This window comes from Hoplias malabaricus, chromosome 7 (assembly GCF_029633855.1).
Source record: "Hoplias malabaricus isolate fHopMal1 chromosome 7, fHopMal1.hap1, whole genome shotgun sequence".
Classification (NCBI taxonomy): Eukaryota; Metazoa; Chordata; class Actinopteri; order Characiformes; family Erythrinidae; genus Hoplias; species Hoplias malabaricus.
Window position 1 is genome coordinate 23,798,902 of NC_089806.1, and position 23,168 is coordinate 23,822,069.

General features: G+C 38.7%; 1 protein-coding gene across 3 annotated transcripts; it reads left to right on the plus strand.

Annotated features, from left to right (window-relative positions):
- The first annotated feature begins 457 nt into the window (after positions 1–457).
- pfas (phosphoribosylformylglycinamidine synthase) lies at positions 458–23,031 on the plus strand. Of its 3 annotated transcripts, none has more exons than XM_066677762.1 (29): positions 458–594; positions 1,911–2,038; positions 2,415–2,553; positions 3,715–3,820; positions 4,372–4,564; positions 6,198–6,303; positions 7,858–7,998; positions 8,717–8,841; positions 9,632–9,760; positions 9,883–10,014; positions 10,108–10,236; positions 10,480–10,553; positions 10,653–10,809; positions 11,004–11,065; positions 11,153–11,314; positions 11,489–11,593; positions 13,168–13,299; positions 13,474–13,704; positions 14,905–15,085; positions 15,292–15,375; positions 16,259–16,414; positions 16,512–16,631; positions 16,737–16,882; positions 17,648–17,855; positions 17,998–18,089; positions 18,693–18,807; positions 19,062–19,208; positions 19,723–19,863; positions 22,058–23,031. In XM_066677762.1, exons 2-29 carry the CDS (start codon positions 1,915–1,917, stop codon positions 22,369–22,371), a joined length of 3,951 nt encoding a protein of 1,316 aa, XP_066533859.1. In that variant the 5' UTR covers positions 458–594; positions 1,911–1,914; the 3' UTR covers positions 22,372–23,031. The 3 variants fall into 3 exon arrangements, with proteins under 3 accessions (XP_066533859.1, XP_066533857.1, XP_066533858.1); XM_066677760.1 differs by having other exon boundaries at positions 554–607; XM_066677761.1 differs by having other exon boundaries at positions 555–607; positions 2,418–2,553.
- The last annotated feature ends 137 nt before the right edge of the window (positions 23,032–23,168 follow it).

Here is a 23,168-nt window from a genome sequence, read left to right on the forward strand (position 1 = left end):
CAATAAAAGATTATCTCAGTTACCTGTTCTGTTTAAACTATATATAAAAGTAAGAATTGAGGTGTCAGTATTCCACATACAAATGTGAAATTATAATTTACACCTTTCGAAATGTAATTTCCATTTAAAATCAGGGAGTTCATTAAGTTAAGGTTCTGCAATGGGAAAATCATAAAACGTCTTACACAGATGAAATTGTCTTGTTGGAATACAGATTTAATTTTTATGACAAAATAGTATTATTCCTGAGTCTATTATCAGTTACTGTCTCTGACTTTGAATCTACAAGGTGGATCAACATGGTAGGTGTAAGTGGACACCGTTTAAAAAAGAAAAAAAAAATCTAGCAGCACTGCTGTCTGATTCCCTCGTTCCAGGACAGCGTCAGGAACGATTCACTACAACCTGTAGAAAAGAGGTGGAGTCGAAGGCGCATGTGCAAAGAGGCGCGGTTTCGTTTTGAGTGAAAAGTTAGCGGTGGTTCAGTGTGTCTCTAAAGAGTGTGTGTTGAGGGTCTGTTCTGACTTTCCTGCTGCAGAAGACACTTAACAGAGAACAGAGACAACCTCGTACAGTCTCTGAATCATAGCAAAGGTGAGGAAATGATGTGCGTATTTTATTTATCACAGAGAGATTGTAGTCTGTTAGCTCTTGACAAATTCATCTGTTCCAAACTTAACATGTGTTCTGCTCTGCGGCTAACTGAGTTAGCTCAGTACATCTGCACAGAGGAGTCCAATTCAAACCTGGGCTCCTTTTTAAGAAAGTTTAAACAGTATAATGTTGAATAATAATCTCTAAATGTTCTTTGTAGTGACTTTCTATACTGTCCCGCTTGAATCCTTCGTTGGAACTGAACAGTTTTTAAACCTTGTTGTGAGGAGAGTTAAGAAAAAACAGTCGTTTGAAATCTGCAGCGAAGTTAAACACTTATACTTACTATTTATTTCTCTCTCTCTCTCTCTCTCTCTCCCCTCCCCCATATAACATTAACCTTTACTTAGCAGGAAAATATTGATCGCTTATCTTGATACTGGCCACTATCACAGACCCTTTGATCATTAAATGAATGAGACCTGGGTGCTGAAACTAAGGACAGTGTCAGTATTGAGCAGCTTGAACCTTGAGGACTATTACAGCGAAAAGCCTGAAACACAAAAACACTCCAGGGTCACCACAGAAGACATTGGACGAATGTAGTTTACAACTCCTTACAATCAACAAGGCAAGGCTCCAACCCAAGCCCCCCTGGCTCCAGAGCATGACACTAACCATTGTCCCACTGCCTGGCCACGTTTGAGGATACACCTACACTAGGCATGTAGTGGTTAGATTTTCTAAAGTTTGTGAAGGAGAGGTGAAAATACTTAATGTTGCTTACTGTTGCTTTCAGTTGTTTCCTTTTGTGGTACTGACCATATAATCGCTTTTAATTGAACATGTTTCTCCAAAGTTGCAACTTTACAGCAGAAGGAGAAACCTTCTTAAATTTACTATGGAATGGAAGTGAATGTAAAATTATTTTAATTCAAGTAGTTGTGGAGATTTCTATTGTTCTGTTCACCATGAAGTTTTCACCTAGCTGCTGAGTTCAAATGATGTAGTAAACTTAAGACTCGACAAACATGGAGATAAATGTTTCTCTTTGGGCAGCAACATGCTGTGACAATTTGTCACGATAACAATAATGATCATCGTACTTGTCAAAAAGTTTCTAAAGTCAGCTTTGAATGTCATCAGATCCTCAGAAATGTTACAACACCTAGTCTAAAACCTTCTCAGAAGAAACTCTATAAATACTCTTCAGAAGAAATATTGGATGAGATCTTGGATATCCACTAACTTTTATCCAGGTAATACTGTTTATGTTGTTGTCTCCCTAACTATCTCTGTCTGTCGTTTGCCCTCAGGAACATGTCTGTGTTAAGGTTCTACAAGCGAGAAGAATCTGAAGGGGGGCGAACCCTGATGAGGGTCAAACAGCTGTATCCACAGGTTACCATTACGACTGAGCACTGCTTCAATGTTGAGCTGAATGGTGAGAGATGGCAGGACACAGCTTTGGAAGTGTGTGTGTGAAATAGAGAGACGAATGGGGGAAAGATAATGATTTAATTAATTAAATAATCCAGAAAAAAAATAATTCTGGTCTTTGTGAGACAGATAGACAGTTAGTTTCCAGCTTCTTACTCTAATTACAAATTATATGTAATGCACAAATCTGTATTTGTTTTTCATTTGATCTCTTGCCATGTTTTGCTGTCTTTTGCTCTCTTACTCTCAAACTTTCTGCATCTCTGTCATTTTATGTCTGTCCTCTCTTTCTGTCTTTCTTTTCTATGTCTGTTTCTGTCTCTGCCTCTCTTTCTCATTCTCTTTGTTTTCTGTCTCTTTCATGAACAAACACAATCTAGCAGATCCTGCCCCACTGAGTAAAGGACAGAAGGATATCCTGCGCTGGTTGTTCAGTTCTCCTCAATCTGCAGCTCTGTCAGATGAGTCCACCCTCAGAGCTACTTCACCAGCAGAGACCTTAGTGGAGATTGGCCCCAGGTACCTAAACACTGGGGATGCTTTTTTTTTTTTTACCTCAGTGCTACAGTGGAAATGTTTTGTTTGTTTTTTTCACAGAAGAAAGATGGGGGGATCTGCTCTAGAAACATATGCACAAATATGCACAATATGCAGTCCAATTAAAAACATGTATCTTCATAATTTTGTAGATATTTAGTTTACTACATTGTTTGAAAACAACAGCTGTCCTTCACATCAAAATCTCCAAAAAAAGCACCAAAATTATTAATATATATACATATTTTTTAAACTAGCAGGATGTCATGCAGTCAAAACTTGGTGAGCTTCCTACATAGACAGTATTTTGCACCATTAAACATGAGCTAGTAGCTTGTCTTGTATTCTTAGACATGAATATGCTGCCTACTCACTTGTTATTTTTTTTAATAGCTGAATAGCTGAACAATATTTTTTTGAGGAAAGTTTATGTCAGAAAATCACTGTCTTTTTATTTTGGTGTCTGAATTATGGATGGGCAGTATCCAACATACAAATATTATTGCAGTAAAATATATTTACATATATATTATATATTAAAATATTATTGCAGTAAACTGTATTAGCGTGGGGAGAGGGTGCTCTGTCAGGCTGCACTGGGCCTTATATCTGTGAGCACCTATCGAGTGAATTTAGTTAAACACAGCCCGACAGTGCACACCGACATACGTGTTGGAGATAAAAACCCATTTCTGAGAGAGCTAATTTCAGCAACTGATGCTGAAGGAACAGAAAAGTTCCAAAATAAGTGAAATGAGACGGTTCTACGCTGTTTAGAAGCACAACTGGTGCTAACAGGCAGATTTTTCAGTGAACTGAGGCTCAAAACACACATTTAGAGGATTAAACCCTGTGAGCACAAAGTCAAGTGAAGGATTTTCTGAGTATTTTGTCTGTTTCTTTCTCTCTCTTTTAACAATAACTCAGCACTAAACAGTGGGCTACTGGGCTTGTGTTTTTCTCCACACGTATTCAGACTGTAACATCAGAAGTTACTGCGCTCTCAGTGCCTGACTGCAACTCATTTGATCTCCTTTCTATTTTTCTTTTTCTTTGGAGCAAATTTGATTAAAACAGTAAGACAAAATGTGTCGTATCCCGGTTATAATCTCATTATTGCTCTTGCAATGTGCTGTGTTGTAGGCTGAACTTCTCCACTGCGTGGTCTACCAATGCAGTGTCCATCTGCCAGAGTGCAGGCCTGAGGCAGGTGATCAGAGTGGAGCTGTCTCGGAGGCATCTCATCAAGGTCAGCAGAATCATGCCAATTCTAGAGAGTTTGAGAGCCAGCCAGCCTCAGATTAACCACATATTATCCATTCATTTATCAAGAGTCTCATTCCCATGGCTTTGTCTGAACACTGGGTCATCTTTGAACTGAAATAATGTTAACAAATTCTCAGAAACTTTGTATATTAGCAATACTTTATTGGGATGATAGGCTTAGGTTTAGTAGTAAGAGTAGAAGCAAAATTAGGCTTTGACTGGATTTAGGTTTTCATGTTGAGGTTAAAACTGGGGCATTGATTCCCAAAGTGGGAATCATAGAGCTATTTCAGTGGGGGAAAAATGCATGCCACTTGTAGTAATTTCACTTTAAATGTGGTTTGTTTTCAATATTTAAAGTAAACTGCAGTGTATTCTGGAAACAAAAGATGTGTACGTGTGTGTTGGACTGGAGAGAGCGGCTTGAAAATATTCACATACTGTCCAGATGAGGATTTACTGAGTTGTTTCTTTTTTTTTGTATAAGTGCCATTTTGAGAATTCATAGTTTTTAAATTTTATGATTTGTCAAAGGATGGACAGAATGGGCCAAAGAAGGGTGAGGAGATGGAGAAGCTGATTGGTCTCTTGTATGACAGCATGACAGAGTGTGTCTACATGAAACCCATCACCTCCTTCTCTGTGGACATCCAGCCGCAGAGCGTGTTTGAGGTGGACATTCTGGGGAAAGGTCGTGCTGCTTTGGAGAAGGCCAATGATGAGCTGGGTAAGTGGTGTGGACTTGCTTAAAGCCCCTGGGAACCCAATTTGAATTTTTCTTTTTTTTTAAATCCAAACTTGGGTATTATGTGAAACATTCAGCAAAGTTTAAATAAAAAACACAAACAGAAATATGATAAATTTCTCTTCAAAAATGACCAAAATGTGCTCAATATGCTCAGAACTCTGAGAACGGTGTGGTCCAATCTACTAATGACCATACGTCAGGTAGCTGCTGCTACCCTGCTCTGCGCACCGGTCCAGTGTGGCTGCTATCTCCGAGGGTCTGTTAAACACACTGACGGACTGTTGCTGCTATCTCTGCTGTACTCAGACTTAATCCTTTCGGGCCCGTTCTGTATTGTTTTGTGTTCTGTGTTTGTTCTGTTTATGTCTTTCACTCCCTTCCACTCACTAGTCTCTTCGACTCAGAGAGGAGGCATGGATATGGTAGCCTTGTGATTGGTCAGGGTAATAGTGACATAAGCATTTCCCACTTTTAGGACTGCCCATTCTACATAGAGAGGAGAGCAGTACTGGTCATTTTTGAGGAGAGATGTATCATATTTCTGTTGTGTGTTTCTTTATTTAAACTTTTATGAATGTTTCTTATAACACCCAAGTTTAGCATTATACAAAAAATAAATAAATTTCAAGGTGCGCTCCCAAGTACAAATTTTAGTTGCATGTAGTTTCTTCTTTTTTGTTCATTTCAGTAGAAAATCTCACCCGGCTGGATACCCTGAGACAGTCCTGATTTAATTATTGAGGCCACACATTTCACATGACACACAACATGATTTGAAGTAGTGTCACAGGCTGGGGGTTGTTGTAGTTCATTAGGTCACAAGATCTGTGCATTTGTGTGAGCAAGTGAATGAACTTTTGTGGGAGGCCAGCCAGGCCCAAAAGAGTTTACTGAGGCTTGATTTACATGGCATTTAGTTTAGCAAAATTAAACCAGTCATCCTCATTTTCCACAAGTAACACACTGAACAAGCATCACAGAGCCATAACACCTCTGTTCAGAATATGCAGTTCTTTTAAATGAAAATAAGCTACTGCTCACCCCACAGCTGAGCAAGCAGCAGTCAGAAAGAAGCACCTTTTTTTCTGAGTTTTTAGATTGTTTCTCTTATTTCTCCACTCTTATATTTAAAAATTTCCCCCAGTTATCTTATTTCTCTGTTCTTGTTTGCTCTTGAATGTAGATAATCACAGGTCAAACATTCTTTGCAGCAATTGGGAAATAGTTTCTGGTTAACCTTTGCTGCACAAAAAAAACTGACAGGAAAGTAAAGAAACTAATTAAAGTGTTTTAATTAATTACTGTTTCATTGTCATTAATTATTAATAAAATTGTAGATTTGGTCATTTTGTTGTAGCTCTTTTTTTCTTATTCTTTTTTTTTTCATTTCTTTTCCCTTAATGTCTTCTTAATTTTGAATTGCATGTCTCCTTAATTTAATTTTTTAATGGCTAGCATTTTAATCTATGTACTGTACATACAAATAAAGGGAAAATCTGAATTTAACTTCTGATCGTATCTGATGTAAGTTTTCTCTTACAACTTGCTGCGCTTTTAACTTTAGCAGCTTTTTAAACTTTTTTGATAGTGCATTTGTACTGTACATCAACAGGTTTGGCCTTTGACTCCTGGGATCTAGACTACTACACAGCATTGTTCCAGAGAGTGAAGAGAAACCCCACCAGTGTAGAGTGCTTTGACCTTGCCCAGTCCAACAGGTGTGTATGTCCTAATGAAAGACCATGTGAGAGTATAATTTTGTTTGGTTTGTTCAGTCTTCTCTTTCATTAAAGGAAATTTCCAGCATTTGTCAGCCTTCCACAGAATTAAATAGTTCCACTTCTTCACACATATATTTTTGTGCTTTTTCGACATCTCTGGATTTTGAATTGGTTCCATTCAGTATTTTTGAACCTTGGTGTTCTCCAATGAGCCCGTCCACATTTGCGCAGTTTTGATGGAAACCAAGGCTGCCGTTATTCTGTGCCGCTCTCAGTCTAAATAAGGAGAGCTCCAGAGCCAGTAAAATGTCATGGTTTATCTACTGTTTAAAGTTGGTTCAGATCATAGCGATATATTATACAAGTGTAAATGATGCCAAGTTCTGTCCAAGTTAATAGTAAGTATTTTGGAATATGAGCATATTGGTACTCCTGGAATGTATCTCAGATGATTGCAGGGTTTTATGTTGACAGACTACTCATTGTATGTAAGAATACAATAATCAAAATGTTAAAACAAAAGTGGGGAGGTGCAGAAACACAGGGAAAATTATTTTAGATTTTCATTAATGTTAACTGACCCTGTGTTATATATACGTACGTACATACAGCAGATGGAGATTAGACTGAAAATGGAAGAAGGGTTTTTTGGTTTTTTTTTTTTTGTATTTTTGATTGTTCAAATTCATCTGTGGTCACATCAATGGTCACGTTTCCAAACTTAAAATTTAAGCCAAAGCAAGTTTATTTATAGAGCACTTTTCATACAAAACCAATTCAAAGTGCTTCACAGAAGAAACTGTTAAATTAAAAGCAAGAATAAAAATCCAAAGTTCAATAAAATAATTAAAATATTGTAGTAAAAGGAAATGCATTACGTTCTACTTATGTTTCTTTTTCATTGAAAAATAATGAAAAGCACTAAATAAAGAGTTTAAAAAAAAAGGAAATACATAAAAAGAGTAAAATGCTTAAAATTATTAAAACAATTTAAAATGATACAATAAAAAAAAGAACTAAAGTGCTGTTACAGAATAGAAAGTGCAGAGTATTTTAAACTGAGCTGTAAGCTGCTCAAACAGGAATAGTTTAAGTCTTGATTTAAAAGTGTCTAAAGTCGGGACTCTTCTAATATTCTCAGTCAGCTGGTTCCATTTCAGAGCGGAATAGTAGCTAAACACTGCTTCTCCAAGTTTAGTTTTGAGGCGGGACTAACTGACTAGTTCCTAAAGATCTGAGAGCTCTGCTCGGCTCATATCTCTGTAGCAGATCTGATAAATACACTGGTCCTACACCATTAAGACATTTATAGACCAGTAATAACACCTTAAAGTCTATTCTGTAACAGACTGGTATCCAGTGTAAGGAATTGAGAATGGGGGTGATGTGATCTCTTTTTTTGGTCCGAGTTAAGACAACATTGTTGATTATATTATTAGAAAAAATATATACTCTTGCAAATTACAATAGCAATAATTAAGCATTTATTCTTTCAGCCCTGGTATATATAGAGAATGTGGAATCATTACCTTTCTGTGGTCTGACCTGCAGTGAGCACAGTCGCCACTGGTTCTTTCGGGGGCGGATGGTGATTGATGGGCAAGAGCAAAAGGACACACTGTTCAGCCTCATTATGGGCACCCAGCAGCATAGCAACCAGAACAACGTCATCAAGTTCTGTGACAACAGCAGGTGAGCACATGAGAGTTGTGGAGAGTTTGTGATTAAGCTGACTGCACCACTCTTGACACTGATTTTTACGAAGTCACTACTGCATTCAATTTACTGACTTCTGGAGATCTTCTTTCCTGCAAAGTTCACTTCCAACCCTGACTGGACACATCTGTACTGATCATCATTATATTGTATTAATTAGATCATGTGAGTTTGGAACATTCAGAGAATAGAGTGTATTCTGCAACACGTCTGTATCTGATGTGAGGAAAAAATGAGGAAACTTTTTCAATATTATGGGTAAGACCCAAGGTATACATTAATGAAAATAGCTCTTATTTTGTTTCTTTTTGTATAAGAAGGACATGGGAAAAGTCCTCCTGTTTCATTCTTCCTATTCAGCACCTGTAAACAATAGCAAACACCAAATGTAGTAATCATAGATGACACAACCTTGTATTTCCAAATTAAAGGAGATTCATTAAGCTAGAGTGGTGAGGGATCCCTATTGTATATTCCTTTAATGATAATAATGTAGTGGATTATTATTTAGTGAATTAATGTTTGTTTTCGAGTTTAATATTTTAACAACTGAAAATGAAAGCAAATCATCCCCTGGATTTAGGGTGAAGCTGCATTCTGCAGAAATGTAGGTCTCTAAGAGCTAGGCTGTTGATCCCTGGCTTGGTCAACAATTACAACTCAGCCTTTGTGTGTTTGTGGGGTGTGTGTGCAGTGGTATTAAAGGCATGGAGCTGGAGTGCATGTTTCCTACTGACCCTGCGCAAGCCAGCTGCTATGAGACGAGACACACCACAAGACATGTCATCTTCACTGCAGAAACACACAACTTTCCCACTGGTCAGACCCACAATACATTACCCCATTCCCTAAACATGCCTTTGTCACTAATATTTTGTGTCTCTTTGTCAACATCCACAGAAAACCATAGATCTCCATTTATGGGGAAATGTTCTTTTTTTAATCAGTTGCCCTTCATTGGATTTAAAATAAAATAAAATCTCTTAATTTGACATGCATTAACATTTGAGGATATATTTGCCAACTTTATAATTTTGTGTTAATAAAAAAAGGTTTTTTGGGTTGATGACAAGATTTCCAACATTTAATTCAATGTTATAGGCCTTGGAACACATACAAATGCATGACAATTTTGATTGGGCTTTCAACTTGGTGAGTAATAATATGGTAACATTATGGTAACCGGTTGTATTTATCCATAAACGTTCTTTGAATTTATTAATTGTTACTAAATTATTATTAAGTAATTGTAAAACATGTTAGGGTTATCATACTGTATCTGGCCATTTAAAGATAACACTTAAGTAATAAAGTAGAAACCTGAAATTACATTTTGTATTACAAAGTCTGTTCCAGGTACAGTTACTGAAAATTGACAAATTGACATGGGTAAATACAACTTGTTACTATGATATTACTATATTTTTAAAACATTCATACCTGTATGTACCTTAATTTCCACATTTTTTCTGAAACTAACTGAAATGGCTGCTCTGCATTCTATTGTTTCCTTTTTCTTAAAAAGAGTAGATGTTCACAAAGAAAAATGTAAATTCTCCTCATTTCTTTTGCTGGCAATAATTTAACATGTGATCATCTTAAACTCCAGGAGTAGCTCCATTTAGTGGAGCCACCACTGGAACCGGTGGGCGAATCAGAGATGTGCAAAGTGCTGGCCAGGGAGGTCACGTGATTGCAGGGACTGCAGGATACTGCTTTGGTAACCTCCACATTCCAGGTAGGAGTGCATGCCGACTGATTTATTGTTATTATAACATACTCTAATTTAGTATGTTTTATGGAGATTCTGGTCAACTTAAAAGGAATTGATCCCATTGTTCTTTCTTATTGTTTTTGTAGGTTTTACCCTCCCTTGGGAGGAGGCTGGTTGGGAGTACCCCTCCAGCTTTGCTCCACCTCTTCAAGTGGCTATAGAAGCCAGTGACGGAGCCTCAGACTACGGGAACAAATTTGGAGAGCCAGTACTGGCAGGTACTGTGATCTTTTTGTTATTATTATTTTTATTTCCTGCCTTAATCAAAGTCCTTCTCAATTTTTATTTCATTTTTCAAATTTTTTGCAAAGGCTTTTCCAGATCTTTTGGAATGAGATTGGCCAATGGGGAGCGGCGGGAATGGATCAAGCCAATAATGTTCAGTGGTGGGCTGGGCTCCATTGAGGATAAGCATGTGAAGAAAGAGTGTGCAGAGCCAGGTAATAAACGTCAGCACAGCAATTATAGTGCGATTCAGATACCTTATTAACACCATCTGGCCATCTATTAAACTCCTAAAAACTCGTCCTGGTTTATCTAAATTGCATATACTCCCTCCCCCACTGATTTTCATTGGATGTGCCTGCATGAAGATTATGAAGTGAAGTGTTAGACTAAAATGGGATCTTTTTGGGTTCTTACATGCATCTGATTTTTGTGCATTCTGAATTTTTTGTTATAAGATATGGAGGTGGTAAAAATAGGAGGCCCCGTGTACAGGATTGGTGTAGGAGGAGGGGCTGCATCCTCTGTACAGGTAAAAACACAGAAGATTAATCTGGGTTAACATTCACATTCACATCTTATTAAAACAGCTGTACTTGAAGTAGAAATATATATTGTGTGTGTGAGACAGGTGCAGGGTGATAACTGCAGTGATCGTGATCTGGGTGCAGTGCAAAGAGGCGATGCTGAGATGGAGCAGAAGATGAATCGGGCTCTCAGGGCCTGTCTGGAGAGAGCAACAGGAAATCCTATTTGCAGTATTCATGACCAGGGTGCTGGAGGAAATGGTACTTCTCATTATTACTGTGATTGAACATTGTGTTAAAAATTAATGAGATATTTCCTCATATTCCTAGTTAACAGTAATGGTTCAATCAGTCACTTTCTCCTGTGGCTTTTCTTCATGTTATGAAACATCTAGTTTTCACAACATTTTCTTCATTATCTTCTTGTAAAGTATTGAATTTATCCTATATTTTAGGAAATGTTTTGAAGGAGCTGAGTGAACCTGCTGGAGCTGTCATTTACACCAGCAAATTTAAGGTGTGATTTTGTGAAAATAATTTATGCCACTACATAAAGGCATCTATAAACTTGAACGTATTCATAAACTCTGTCCTTTTTCTGCAGAGAGGTGACCCCACGCTCAGTGTTCTAGAGATGTGGGGGGCAGAGTATCAGGAGAGCAATGCTCTGTTGCTCCACCCATCTGATCTGAGTTTTCTAGAGAAGGTTTGTCAGAGGGAGAAATGCCCTGTTGACTTTGTGGGCAAAATTACAGGTGACGGAAAGGTGAGTATGAATGTATTCAGCACTATCGAATTATTCATCTAGTTGTAAACTGTGGTTGCACAGCTTTGACCAAGCTGTGTTTAAAATCATTTTACAGATTCAGAGTGAAATCCTTGACCTAGCAACAGTTTCCTGGTACTGCCACAGACAATATTCCGATTTTTTTTCTTTCAGATTGTTCTTGTGGATGATTTGTCTAACCAAGCTGATAGAGTGGACAGTGGGCGGAACCCTGTGGATCTGGAGCTGGACTGGGTGTTGGGGAAAATGCCTCAGAAGGTGAGAGAACTAAAAACTCAAACACTAAACTCATTGTCAGTAGATGATGGACAGTGTAGAAGTATTGACTTAGGAGCTAGATTTAGCACAAAGCCTATAATAACAAAGCCATAATTGTGAACAGTTTTTATTATGTGTTTAATTTGAATTGAATTTGAATATAAATTTGGCTGGATTCTGTTAATGTTACATCAAAATGTACAAAAATGACTTATTATTTCTAATGAGTTTTTGTAAAGTCTGAGTGATATCAAAATATGCAATTTCTCTTGAATATGTAATTAAGTGGGGAAAATAAGTATTTGATTCACTGCTGATTTTGAAGGGCAGAATCTTTGCATTTTATTGCATAAAATATGTATTTGATCACCTACCAACCAGCAAGAATTCTGGCACTCACAGACCTGTTTGTTTTAAAGAACTTTAAGAAGCCCTCCTATTCGGCACTAATTACCTGTATTAATTGCACCGGTTTGAACTCATTACCCGTATAAAAGACACCTGTCCACACACTCAATCAATCACACTCCAACCTCTCCAACATGCACAAGAGTAAAGAGCTGTCTAAGGACACCAGGGATAAAATTGTAGACCTGCACATGGCTGGGATGGGCTACAGGACAATAGGCAAGCAATTATTAGAAAACGGAAGAAAAAAAAGATGACTGTCAATCTTTACTCGGTCTGTGGCTCCATGCAAAATCTCACCTCGTGAGTTAAGGATGATTCTGTGAAAGGTCCACAGACCACAGTCTCAAAGATGACCTTTAGTAACACACTACGCCTTCATGGATTAAAATTCTGCAGGGCACGCAAGGTCCCCCTGCTCACGCCAGCAAATGTCCAGGCCTGTTCGCTGATGACCATCTGGATGATCCAGAGGAGGCATGGGAGAAGGTCATGTGGTTAGATGTGACCAAAATAGAGCTTTTTGGCATCAACCCCACTTGCTGTGTTCGCAGGAAGAAGGATGAGTACAGCCCCAAGAACACGGTCCCAACGGTGAAGCCAGTCTCTAGACCTGAACCGAATAGAAAGTCTTTGGAAGGAGCCGAAACGCAGTGTTGCCCAGTGACAGCCCTGAAACCTGAAATATATGAAGAAGATCTGTATAGAGGAATGGGCCAAAATCACTGCTGCAGTTTGTGCAAACTTGGTCAAGAACAACAGGATACATTTGACCTCTGTAATTGTGAACAAAGGTTTCTGTACCAAATATTAAGTTCTGTTTCATGCAATAAAATGCAAATTAATTCTTTAAAAATCATACAATATGATTTTCTGGATTTGTTTTTAGATTCAGTTGAAGTGTACTTATGATAAAAATTACAGACCTCTCCATTCTTGGTATGTGGGAAAACTTGCAAAATCAGCAGGTTATCAAATACTTATTTTCCCCACTGTAAATACAATATTACGTTTCAGTACTATTTTGGTTTATTATTTCCATAAGTTCAGGTAATGCAGCTCATTTCAGGAGCTCCCTCTTGTGGCTTGTTTTGGATATTTCTCCCAAGACAAAGTTAAATTGTATACTTTGTTCATTAGTTTTCTCTCTCTCCCTCTCTTTCTAGGAGTTTGTGCTGGACATTATAGGGTCCTCTCTACAGCCTCTTTCTCTTCCTGCAAGCCTGTCTGCTCTGCCAGCTCTAGAGAGAGTCCTCAGACTGCCTGCAGTTGCAAGCAAACGTTACCTCACAAACAAGGTATCGAAGGTTTCGGTTGTATGATTTGACCCCTAAAACTCACCTGAGAATGACACTGTGCATTAATCAGTAATATATTATTTGGGAGCATAGATGTGTGTAGCTGTCCATTGGTGCTGATTTCAGTTCTTTGAAAACAGTTGTTTTTCTTCTTATCCATTATTCTGGCCTTAGGTGGATCGCTCTGTGACTGGACTAATAGCTCAGCAGCAGTGTGTAGGACCCCTCCACACACCATTGGCTGATGTGGCAGTGGTTGCCCTATCCCCCTTTAGCCTTCAAGGTGCTGCTACGGCAATTGGCGAACAGCCCATCAAAGGTCTGGTTTCCCCTGCGGCAGGAGCTCGAATGGCTGTGGGAGAGGCCCTCACAAATCTGGTGTTTGCCCAGGTCACTTCTCTCAAGGTTGGTAACCGTTACCATAATGATGAATGCTTAAGCACATAAAGAGAAACACTAAAAGGATGGTTGTTTTCACCAGTGATTAATTTTCTTTGCATTGGGAAATACAGCCATAATACTGATACTAAACCTGTGGAAAATAAACTGATTTATTCTGGGACTAAAAAGAAATGTATTCTTGTGATTCTCATGTAGCATTCACCTTTTTGAAATGAATATTTTTTGCTACTTCTCAGATAGACTTTTTGTTCCATTAAAACTATATTTCTAACAGCAGACCTCAAGAATTTTATTTGAAAGTGAGTATAAGGTAATACCTTATAGGGCATATATGAAATATTCATTGCACTTGCACAGTTATTTGGGGATTGGAAGTGCCTGCCAACCCACAAATTGTGAAATAATACATTTTGATCTGAAACACATGGGATACATGGAGTGCAGATTTTTTTAAATTGTCCCACTTCTTTATCTGAGTATCTCTGATCACAGCACTATACCAGAATTTTTGTGAGAGCGCAGAAATGATGTTAAATAGGGCAGAACCAACACAACAAACCAGACATAGAAAACCACAGCTTATCACTGCTGGGGGCTCAAGTTGAAAGCAGTTGTGGCTAATTTTCAAATAAATTATAAGGTGCTCTAACTGGTCATGCTCAACAGGGCTGTTTAGACAGGGTAAATATTATGATGTGATGCTTGATTCTTGAGCAATTTTTTTTCTCATTTATTTATATGTTTTCATCTATTATTAATAACATAGAAAACAAGTGCAATTGGACTAAAACCAAATAGGAAAAAAGTAGTAATTAAAAGTGTTATGGTCACTATACATATCTCTATTGTCCAAGATGATAGTCTGAGTTGAGCAGATGCTCAGAGGTCCATAGATGACTCTTTTATTCTCTCGAAAATATCCCTTTTGTCTTTTAAACTGTGTGCTGTTGAAGTCACAAAGGTTAGAATGTTGTTAAACAAATTAAATGTTGGAGGTCTTTGATATTTACAGTTAAGCAAGATGCATTTCTGTGGTATATTGACCAAAGCTTGTCTCTTATTTAAGACCCTAGTGAACTGTGTTAATTGTGGAAAAGGCTTACAATATCTCTTTCATGTGAAAGAAAATACACTAAACAAACATCTCCCGGTTAAGTGTGTGTACTGATAACTCAGTAAGTTTATATGCCCTGTATGTCTCAGGATGTGAAGTGCAGTGGGAACTGGATGTGGGCAGCAAAGTTGCCAGGCGAGGGGGCCTGTCTGTGGGAGGCATGTCAGGCTATGTGTAAGGCCATGGAACAACTGGGCGTGGCTGTGGATGGAGGAAAGGACTCTCTTAGCATGGCAGCTCGCGTCAACGGAGAAACTGTCAAAGCCCCAGGTATATGCAGACATGTCTATGCCTGTATGTGAACATACAGAACTATGCAAAAGTCAGAGACCATTCTTCCTCATGTCTTTGATTTGCTATTTTGTGTCAGCCATAATCTCTGACTTTTGCATAGCACACTGTGTATGAGTGCATGTGTGTGTTTGTATTTGAATATGTGTTAGTTATAATCTTTATTTTTTTCCCCCCTATCTCAGGCTCGTTGGTGATTTCAGTGTATGCTGTGTGTCCTAACATTACTGCAACAGTTACCCCTGACCTAGATAACCCAGAGGATAAAGGTCAGTTTTGAACATCAATATGATCATCAGGACTCTAGTTTAGCAGCCATGGACACAGTGAATGAGTTTATTGCTTTCTTATGATATAAAACAAAACATGGATACACTGATTTTTGTAAATTAACAGTAAATCAGTTTTTCTCACTGAAAACCCAGAATGATGCAAAACATTCCCATTGAATACCATCAAGCAAACTTTGAATGAAAATAAATCATCTGTTCTTTTCAAAGCTAAATTAATTTGTTAATGGAAATAGATTGTAAGTTAAACTTTCAAGTTAAATATCTCAAAATTAAAAGGTGCACTATCCAAGACGTTACACTTTCATATATTATTTCAATGTAAAGGTGTAGTGAAGTTAAGGCATCATGAGGAGAGGAAGAAGGCACACACTGCTCTGATTTGCTGTTCAACAATTTACATGTTCCTTCACTCAAAAAAGTTTTTCAGTTGTGTTTCTTCCCATGCTCTGGATCTGAAAGGGCACCAATAAAGAATCACTACACTCTGCATCCACACAATGAGTCCCCTGACAGAAGCATTGTGTTTGCAGAATCACTGTACATGTTTAGCTCTGAGACACTAGTGTGACCCCTGCTGGCAAAATATCGGATAATGCACCTTAATATAAGGGAAAGGGAAGAACACTAAATAGTAGAAAATAGCAAATCATTCTTAGACACAAGAGTGGGTGGTGGGGGGCATGACATAACAGGTTTCCCTCTTTCCCAACAGCTTGTGTTTAAAATTGGATCATGCTTTTATATTGTTTTTTCTTTATTTTCTTTAATTTTGAGGCTCCCTGTATTTTCTTTTATATGCATTTCGTATATGTCTTATAAATGTATTCTTACAAATCTATTTGACTGTCTCTCTTGTCAGGTGTGTTGCTGTATATTCCTGTTAGTCCAGGTAAATACAGGCTGGGTGGTTCTGCACTGGCTCAGTGTTATGGGCAGCTGGGAGACTGCAGTCCTGATCTGGATCAACCTGATTTGCTCTCGGCCTGTTTCAACACCACACAGACACTCATTCAGAGTACGTTTTAGGACGACATTATTGAAGAATGTGTTGTGTTTTTTTTTTGTTGTTTATTTATTTTGCTGATGAGTCATGGCGTCTGTTTGTCTTGTAGACAGTCTGCTGAGCGCAGGACATGATGTCAGCGATGGAGGACTTATTTCTTGCCTTCTGGAGATGGCCTTTGCTGGGAATCGTGGGATAGAAGTGAATTTGCCATTTGAAGGGGTTGGAGGTTTGTGTAAAATCATCCAAATACAACGATCTGAACGTTAATTCACTCAGTTTGAGGGGTTTAAATGAGCATAACTCTTGCTTTCTGATTCTCTCTCTATTTTAGTGATGGAGGCTCTTTTCTCAGAGGAGCTGGGACTGGTGTTGGAGGTGTGTGAGAGTAATGTAGAGCGTGTGTGCCAGTGTTACACAAAAGCTGGACTTGTCTGCCACAGGATCGGCACTACTTGTGGCTTTGGACCAGATGCCAAGGTGAGCTGGACTTTTCCAGAACATTTCTGTATCGCTGTGTATCACCTTATTTGGCTTCAGTCTAAATTTATTGGAATAGGAATTCTTTTCTATAGCTCTTAAACTTCAGTGACCCATTTTTAATTTGGCACTTCTAAGCCTACATCTGAAGGGTTAAAGTCAAAACAGCAGTCAGAAAACATCACTCGCTCACAATTATTTGAATCAATCTGCGGATCCATTGCTCAGTGTTATTCCCCCAAAACAAAAAAAAAGCCAATGTTATACCTAGTGTAAAATGCCATTTTTGGGCGGCACAGTGGCGTAGCAGGTAGTGTCGCAGTCACACAGCTCCAGGAACCTGGAGGTTGTGGGTTTGATTTCCGCTCCAGGTGACTGTCTGTGAGGAGTTGGTGGGTTCTCCCCGTGTCCACATGGGTTTCCTCCGGTTTCCTCCCACAGTCCAAAAACACATGTTTGTAGGATTGGTGACTCAAAAGTGTCCAAAGGTATGAGTGAATGTGTTTGTGTATGTGTTGCCCTGTGAAGGACTGGCTCCCCCTCCAGTGTGTATTCCCACCTTGCACCCAATGATTCCAGGTAGGCTCCGGACCCACCGCAACCCAGAACTGGATAAGCAGTTACAGATAATGATTGAATGAAAATGCCACTTGTATTGTACTGTATAGCAAACGTGAAGCTGTATAATTAATTAAAATTTACATTAGGTCAGTGATTTAAAACTGTTATAAGGACATGTTTTTATAATCAACTCTTGTTCTCCAGGTCAAAGTGAGCCTGTGTGGACGAGAAGTGCTGAACGAGTACCTGCCTACTCTCAGGAGTTTGTGGGAAAGTACAAGCTTTCAGCTGGAGCGTCTGCAGGCCAATCCACTTTGTGTTCAGCAGGAAGAAGAAGGGCTAGCTACTCGCACCCAGCCATACGTTAAATTGACTTTTGATCCTGTCCAAACACCTGTAGTTAAAGAGCTTGGTTAGTTTTTGTGTTTCAGGAGAATATGATAAATTAAAAATGAAGCTATTACTCAGCAACACAACAAAGACGAGCTGATTGTTTGATTGATTGTCTCCTTTTAATAATCGGTTTATTCATGTGTTCTTATGATGATGTGTAGCTGGAGGGAAGCCTCGTGTAGCGGTTGTCCGAGAAGAAGGCAGCAACGGTGATCGAGAGATGGCTGTGTCTTTGTTTATGGCTGGATTTGAGGTAGATAAACACTTAGGCTATGTTCACATTATTAGCTGAAATCATTGTTATCATCATCCTCTAAATGTTCTTCAGTAAACCTCTTCATGTCTGGTTCATGCACGACTGGCTCCTCTATCAGACACTTAGGTTTCGCAGCCCATGTGCCAGAAGTAGGTGCTAAAAGAAAATGTCTTTTTTCACTTTCTTGACCTGATCGTGTTCAACTGACAAGCTGTTGGACATCCTCAAAACTTAAACGACAAAAGTGGCTAAAACTTACACCAGAATTTGCTTGTTACGACACGTGGAACATGCAGAGTATATTTTTGATAGCAATGTGCGCATGCAGATCATTTTGGGGAAGCAGTTTGTCCAGATGTAAGCTGTATATGATCCATTTGAAAAACAAATGTGTGCCATTTAAGGCAGATCAGAATAATAATAAAAAAAAAAACCTACTACAACTGTTGATGTAAATGTAGCCTTATGCAAAACATTTCACGATTAATTTTAAGCCAAATCACAGCTCAATTTGTATTAATAAAGTACCCAAACTTGTTCTAATCTAGCTTAATGAGGTAGAGTGTATTACCTTGATATTTTCTCCTCTGCTGTATGCAGGTGTGGGATGTCACAATGCAGGATCTGTGCATTGGATCCACAACCCTTGACCCCTTTCGAGCTGTTGTGTTTGTAGGTGGCTTCAGTTATGCAGATGTCCTGGGGTCAGCCAAAGGTAAACCTTACACACACAACTATGAGTCTTGCCACATGCTCTGAAAAACCTCTGACTAGGAATCTGGAGATGTTTGTACTGTCTGGTTACAGACTTACATATTTGCTTAAATATTGGATCAGTGCACTTTCTGTTGGTTCTGTAATGGTTTTCAACATCAATACATCAGTTCTCTAAGTCATTCTGTATACTATTTTCAGATGCATATTTTTTTTTGACCTGATATCTTTGTCAAATTGTGCTGTTCTCATTAGGTTGGGCAGCTACTGTGACATTTAACCTTCGTGCCCGTGAGGAGTTTGAGCGATTCCGGAATCGTGAAGACACTCTGAGTCTAGGAGTGTGTAATGGCTGTCAGCTCCTGGCTTTGCTTGGCTGGGTAGGAGACGCACAAGATGGAGGTAAGAAATGTGTACAAAATACTAGAGTTAATATTGGAGTATTCTGTAACATATAATTTGTAATATTGGAGCCAAGCTTTGCTAAGCCATTAATTTTTTATCATTTATGTTAATTAATTATAATCATACACAAGATAAGATGTAAACTATCCTGTGCCAATTTCTATTGTTCCAATCCTAAAGGAATATACTAGGATATATTTTTAACCTAATCTGGGGTGTGTGTGTGTGTATATAATTAGTTGAAATTTACAGGCAACATAAGGTCAATTGTTGTATTCAAATTTGTGCCAAATATTAATTGCAAAATTTTGATTTTATGTATGTACAGCACTGTGACATACTTTATAAGATGAGACATGAATATATCATTTCACATATTGTTTTCATTAATATCATGTCCAACTCCTATGCTTTTGTTATCCCCTTTTTCATTTGTCACCCCCTCTTTCTTTTGTCTCTACATGTAACTTTCTCTCATGTCTACCACTGTCTTTTTTTTTCTTTCACATAGGCTCAGATGTAACCCTGACGCACAATATGTCTGGACGTTTTGAGTCCCGTTTTGTGAGTGTTGGCATTCTTCCATCTCCAGCCATCATGCTAAAAGGGATGGAGGGATCAGCACTGGGTGTGTGGGTTGCCCATGGAGAAGGTAAGCCATCAGTCCACTCTCTTTTTTTTTCCTTTTTCATTCATTCATTCATTATCTGTAACAACTTATCCAGTTCAGAGTCTTGGTGGGTCCAGAGCCTACCTGGAATCATTGGGTGCAAGGCAGGAATACACCCTGGAGGGGGCCCACTCACTTTTTATTTTATTTTTATTTTTCTATTATAATTTTTTTTAAAATAGCCGTTGTAGTAAACATTCACTTGGACGATGTTTCGAGACCAGAATTTTGGCTACGGTCACATTTATATGCCTCAATATTCAATTAATCCAATCTGTGCAACCTGTATCCAATATGTGCAACATTTTATTAGAATTTTGGTAAATATAATACATAATATTAACAAGAAGAGGTATGAGCTTACTAAGTCATAAACATTTTTAGCCTGCCATCACAAAATATTGAACAAAATAACTCAAACTTGCAAAATGTTTCATTTCTGACACTGTGCCTTAATGTTTAAAAATATGGATTGAATTTTTTTTAAATTGAAACATTGAAAATATCAGAATCAGAATCAGAATCTCTTTATTTCGCCAGGTATGTTAGACATACTAGGAATTTGTCTTGGTGACAGCAACACATGTATGACATGTAACACGTACACAGACTGTTAACAAAACTTTAAAAGAGGTACAATAAACAATAAATAGACTAAAAAAATACAGTTAAGTACTAGAAAAAAAGAGCGTTAAGACATAAATTAGACAACATAAAATATAAAATCTATACTGTACAGATATGCGTATGAATAAAAATGTTTCCAGATATTCCTAAAGTAGGTTATATTATATATTGTTGTAGAAGTTACAGAAATAGAACTTCTGTACAGCTGTGCAAAATAGCATAGTGCAAGTGAGTAAAGTGTCCTGTTCAGTGCAGTTATGTCCAGTCGGTTTAGTTCAGTGGTTTGGAGACTCAGAGGTGTTCACTGTCGTTGAGGAGAGCTACAGCTCTGGGAAAGAAGCTGTTAGCATGTCGTGTTGTGCTGGTTTTGATGGTCCTTAGTCTTCTACCAGAAGGGAGAGTCTGGAAGAGGTGATGTCCAGGATGTGAGGGGTCAAGCATAATTTTGCGAGCGCGTTTCCTCACCCTGCTGGTGTGGATCTCCTGAAGCGTTGGCAGGTTACATCCAATGATCTTCTCTGCTGATCTGATGATGCGCTGGAGCCTGGCTCTTTCTTGTGAGGTAGAGGAACCAAACCAGGTGGTTATGGATGAGGTGATGATGGACTCGATGATCGCTGTGTAGAACTGGATCATCAGGGTCTGTGGCAGGTCAAATTTCTTGAGCTGTCTCAAGAAGAACATTCTCTGCTGAGCTTTCTTGGTGATGGAGACGGTGTTCCTCTCCCACTTCAGGTCCCTGGATATGGTGGTGCCCAGGAACTTGAGTGACTCTACAGTGGAAACTGCGGTGCCCTTGATGTAGAGGGGGGATACAGGGGGTGGGTTGCGTCGGAAATCCACCACCATCTCTACAGTCTTGTCTGTGTTCAGCAGCAAGTGGTTGTCACTGCACCAGGACACCAGCTGACCAACCTCCTTTCTGTAAGCAGACTCATCACTATTGGCTATGAGGCCCACCAGAGTGGAATCATCTGCAAACTTCAGGAGCTTTACAGCTGGTTCCTTGGAGACACAGTCGTTGGTGTAAAGGCTGAAGAGAAGGGGTGAAAGAACACACCCTTGTGGAACTCCAGTACTGAGTGTTCGAAGGTCGCACACCCTTGTGGAACTCCAGTACTGAGTGTTCGAAGGTCATATTATTGTCATACAAATATATTGTAGTATCACCAAGCACTCAATGAGGGAAAGTTTTTATTTGTAATCAATGCTCTTTTTTCATTCCATACAATGATCATTTATCTTCATCACAAACTGTTCAAGTGGTTCTCATCTTTGAGGCTGTAGAACACTAACTTCAACTCTGAAATGGCTTGTCCATTAGCTGATGAGCTGGATCAGGGGTGGTGTGAACAGTGTAAGAAACAATATAGTATAAGGCCACACTTGTACAAGGGCTGGGAACTACTGGCCTAGATCAGTCTGAAATCTGCTCTGTAAAACAACAATCCCAGGTCACATTTCATAATACATACATTTATTTATAGCTCTAGCTGTAGTGTCCTTTAAGTTTTCACCTCTCACTGTAGTCTGTATCTTTCTTTTACAGGTCTGATGCAGTTCCGCTCTCCTGAGGCCCAGAAAAGACTGGTCAGTGCCTCTCTGGCTCCACTGCGATATGTGGATGACTCAGGAGCCCCGACCGAGACATACCCCATGAACCCCAATGGTTCTGCTCTGGGAATAGCAGGCATCTGTTCAGTTGATGGCCGTCACCTGGCCATGATGCCCCATCCTGAGCGTGCTGTGTTGAGCTGGCAGTGGGCCTGGGCACCCAAACCTCTCAGGGCTTCTCTGGAACCCTCACCCTGGCTTCACATGTTCCACAATGCTGCTGCCTGGTGTCGGACCACTAGAGAGTGAGAGAGCTTCTTGGACAATTGAGTAAATACTGCCTGTTCCTGCTGTACTGTTACATCTAAGAAAGCTTTCTGTGACCAATCAACTCTATATGGAGGTTTGAAAAGTTTACAGTGTGCACAAGGCTCTATATCTACACCCATGAAAATCACATTAGACTGGCATGAATTGTATAATTCCAAGTAAAACATTCAGATTCACAGAAAATGTGTGTTACTATCTTTGCCTTATTCTCCAAAGAATAAGATTTCTTGAACGTTTTACTTAAGTAATTTGCACTATAGAATCAATTGATGACGACAGAAATGTTTTCTATATCCTTATGCTTTTAAATGGTGAAAATGTTACCATCAGTGTTATAGCTCCATGCAGATGTTTCAGAAAGATTTCAGTTTACATCAGACTGCAGTTTTGGTTTTAATGAGTGGTCCAAATGTTCTTTACCCAACAGTCCACATTCTCGGATAAACTAAGGGAACTGATTCTTAATGTCAACATTAGATAACTGCTGATTTTGCAAAGGAAATAATTATGAATCAAGAATACTTGCTGAATGATTGTATGAGGATATAAATTGTTTGTGGCTAGTTACACATTCCAGTTGTGCTTAACATTTCAATAAGCAACTAGATGATTAGATGAAAATGTTAAGGAAGCATTTGATACAGATTAAATGATTATAACCATTTGTTTTTGTGTTATTTCTAAACCTTATATAAAAGAAACAAGAACACAGTTTTATTGACATGAAGCACCCCTCTAATGCAACAGCGGAATCTGTCTGTGGGCTAACAATGCTA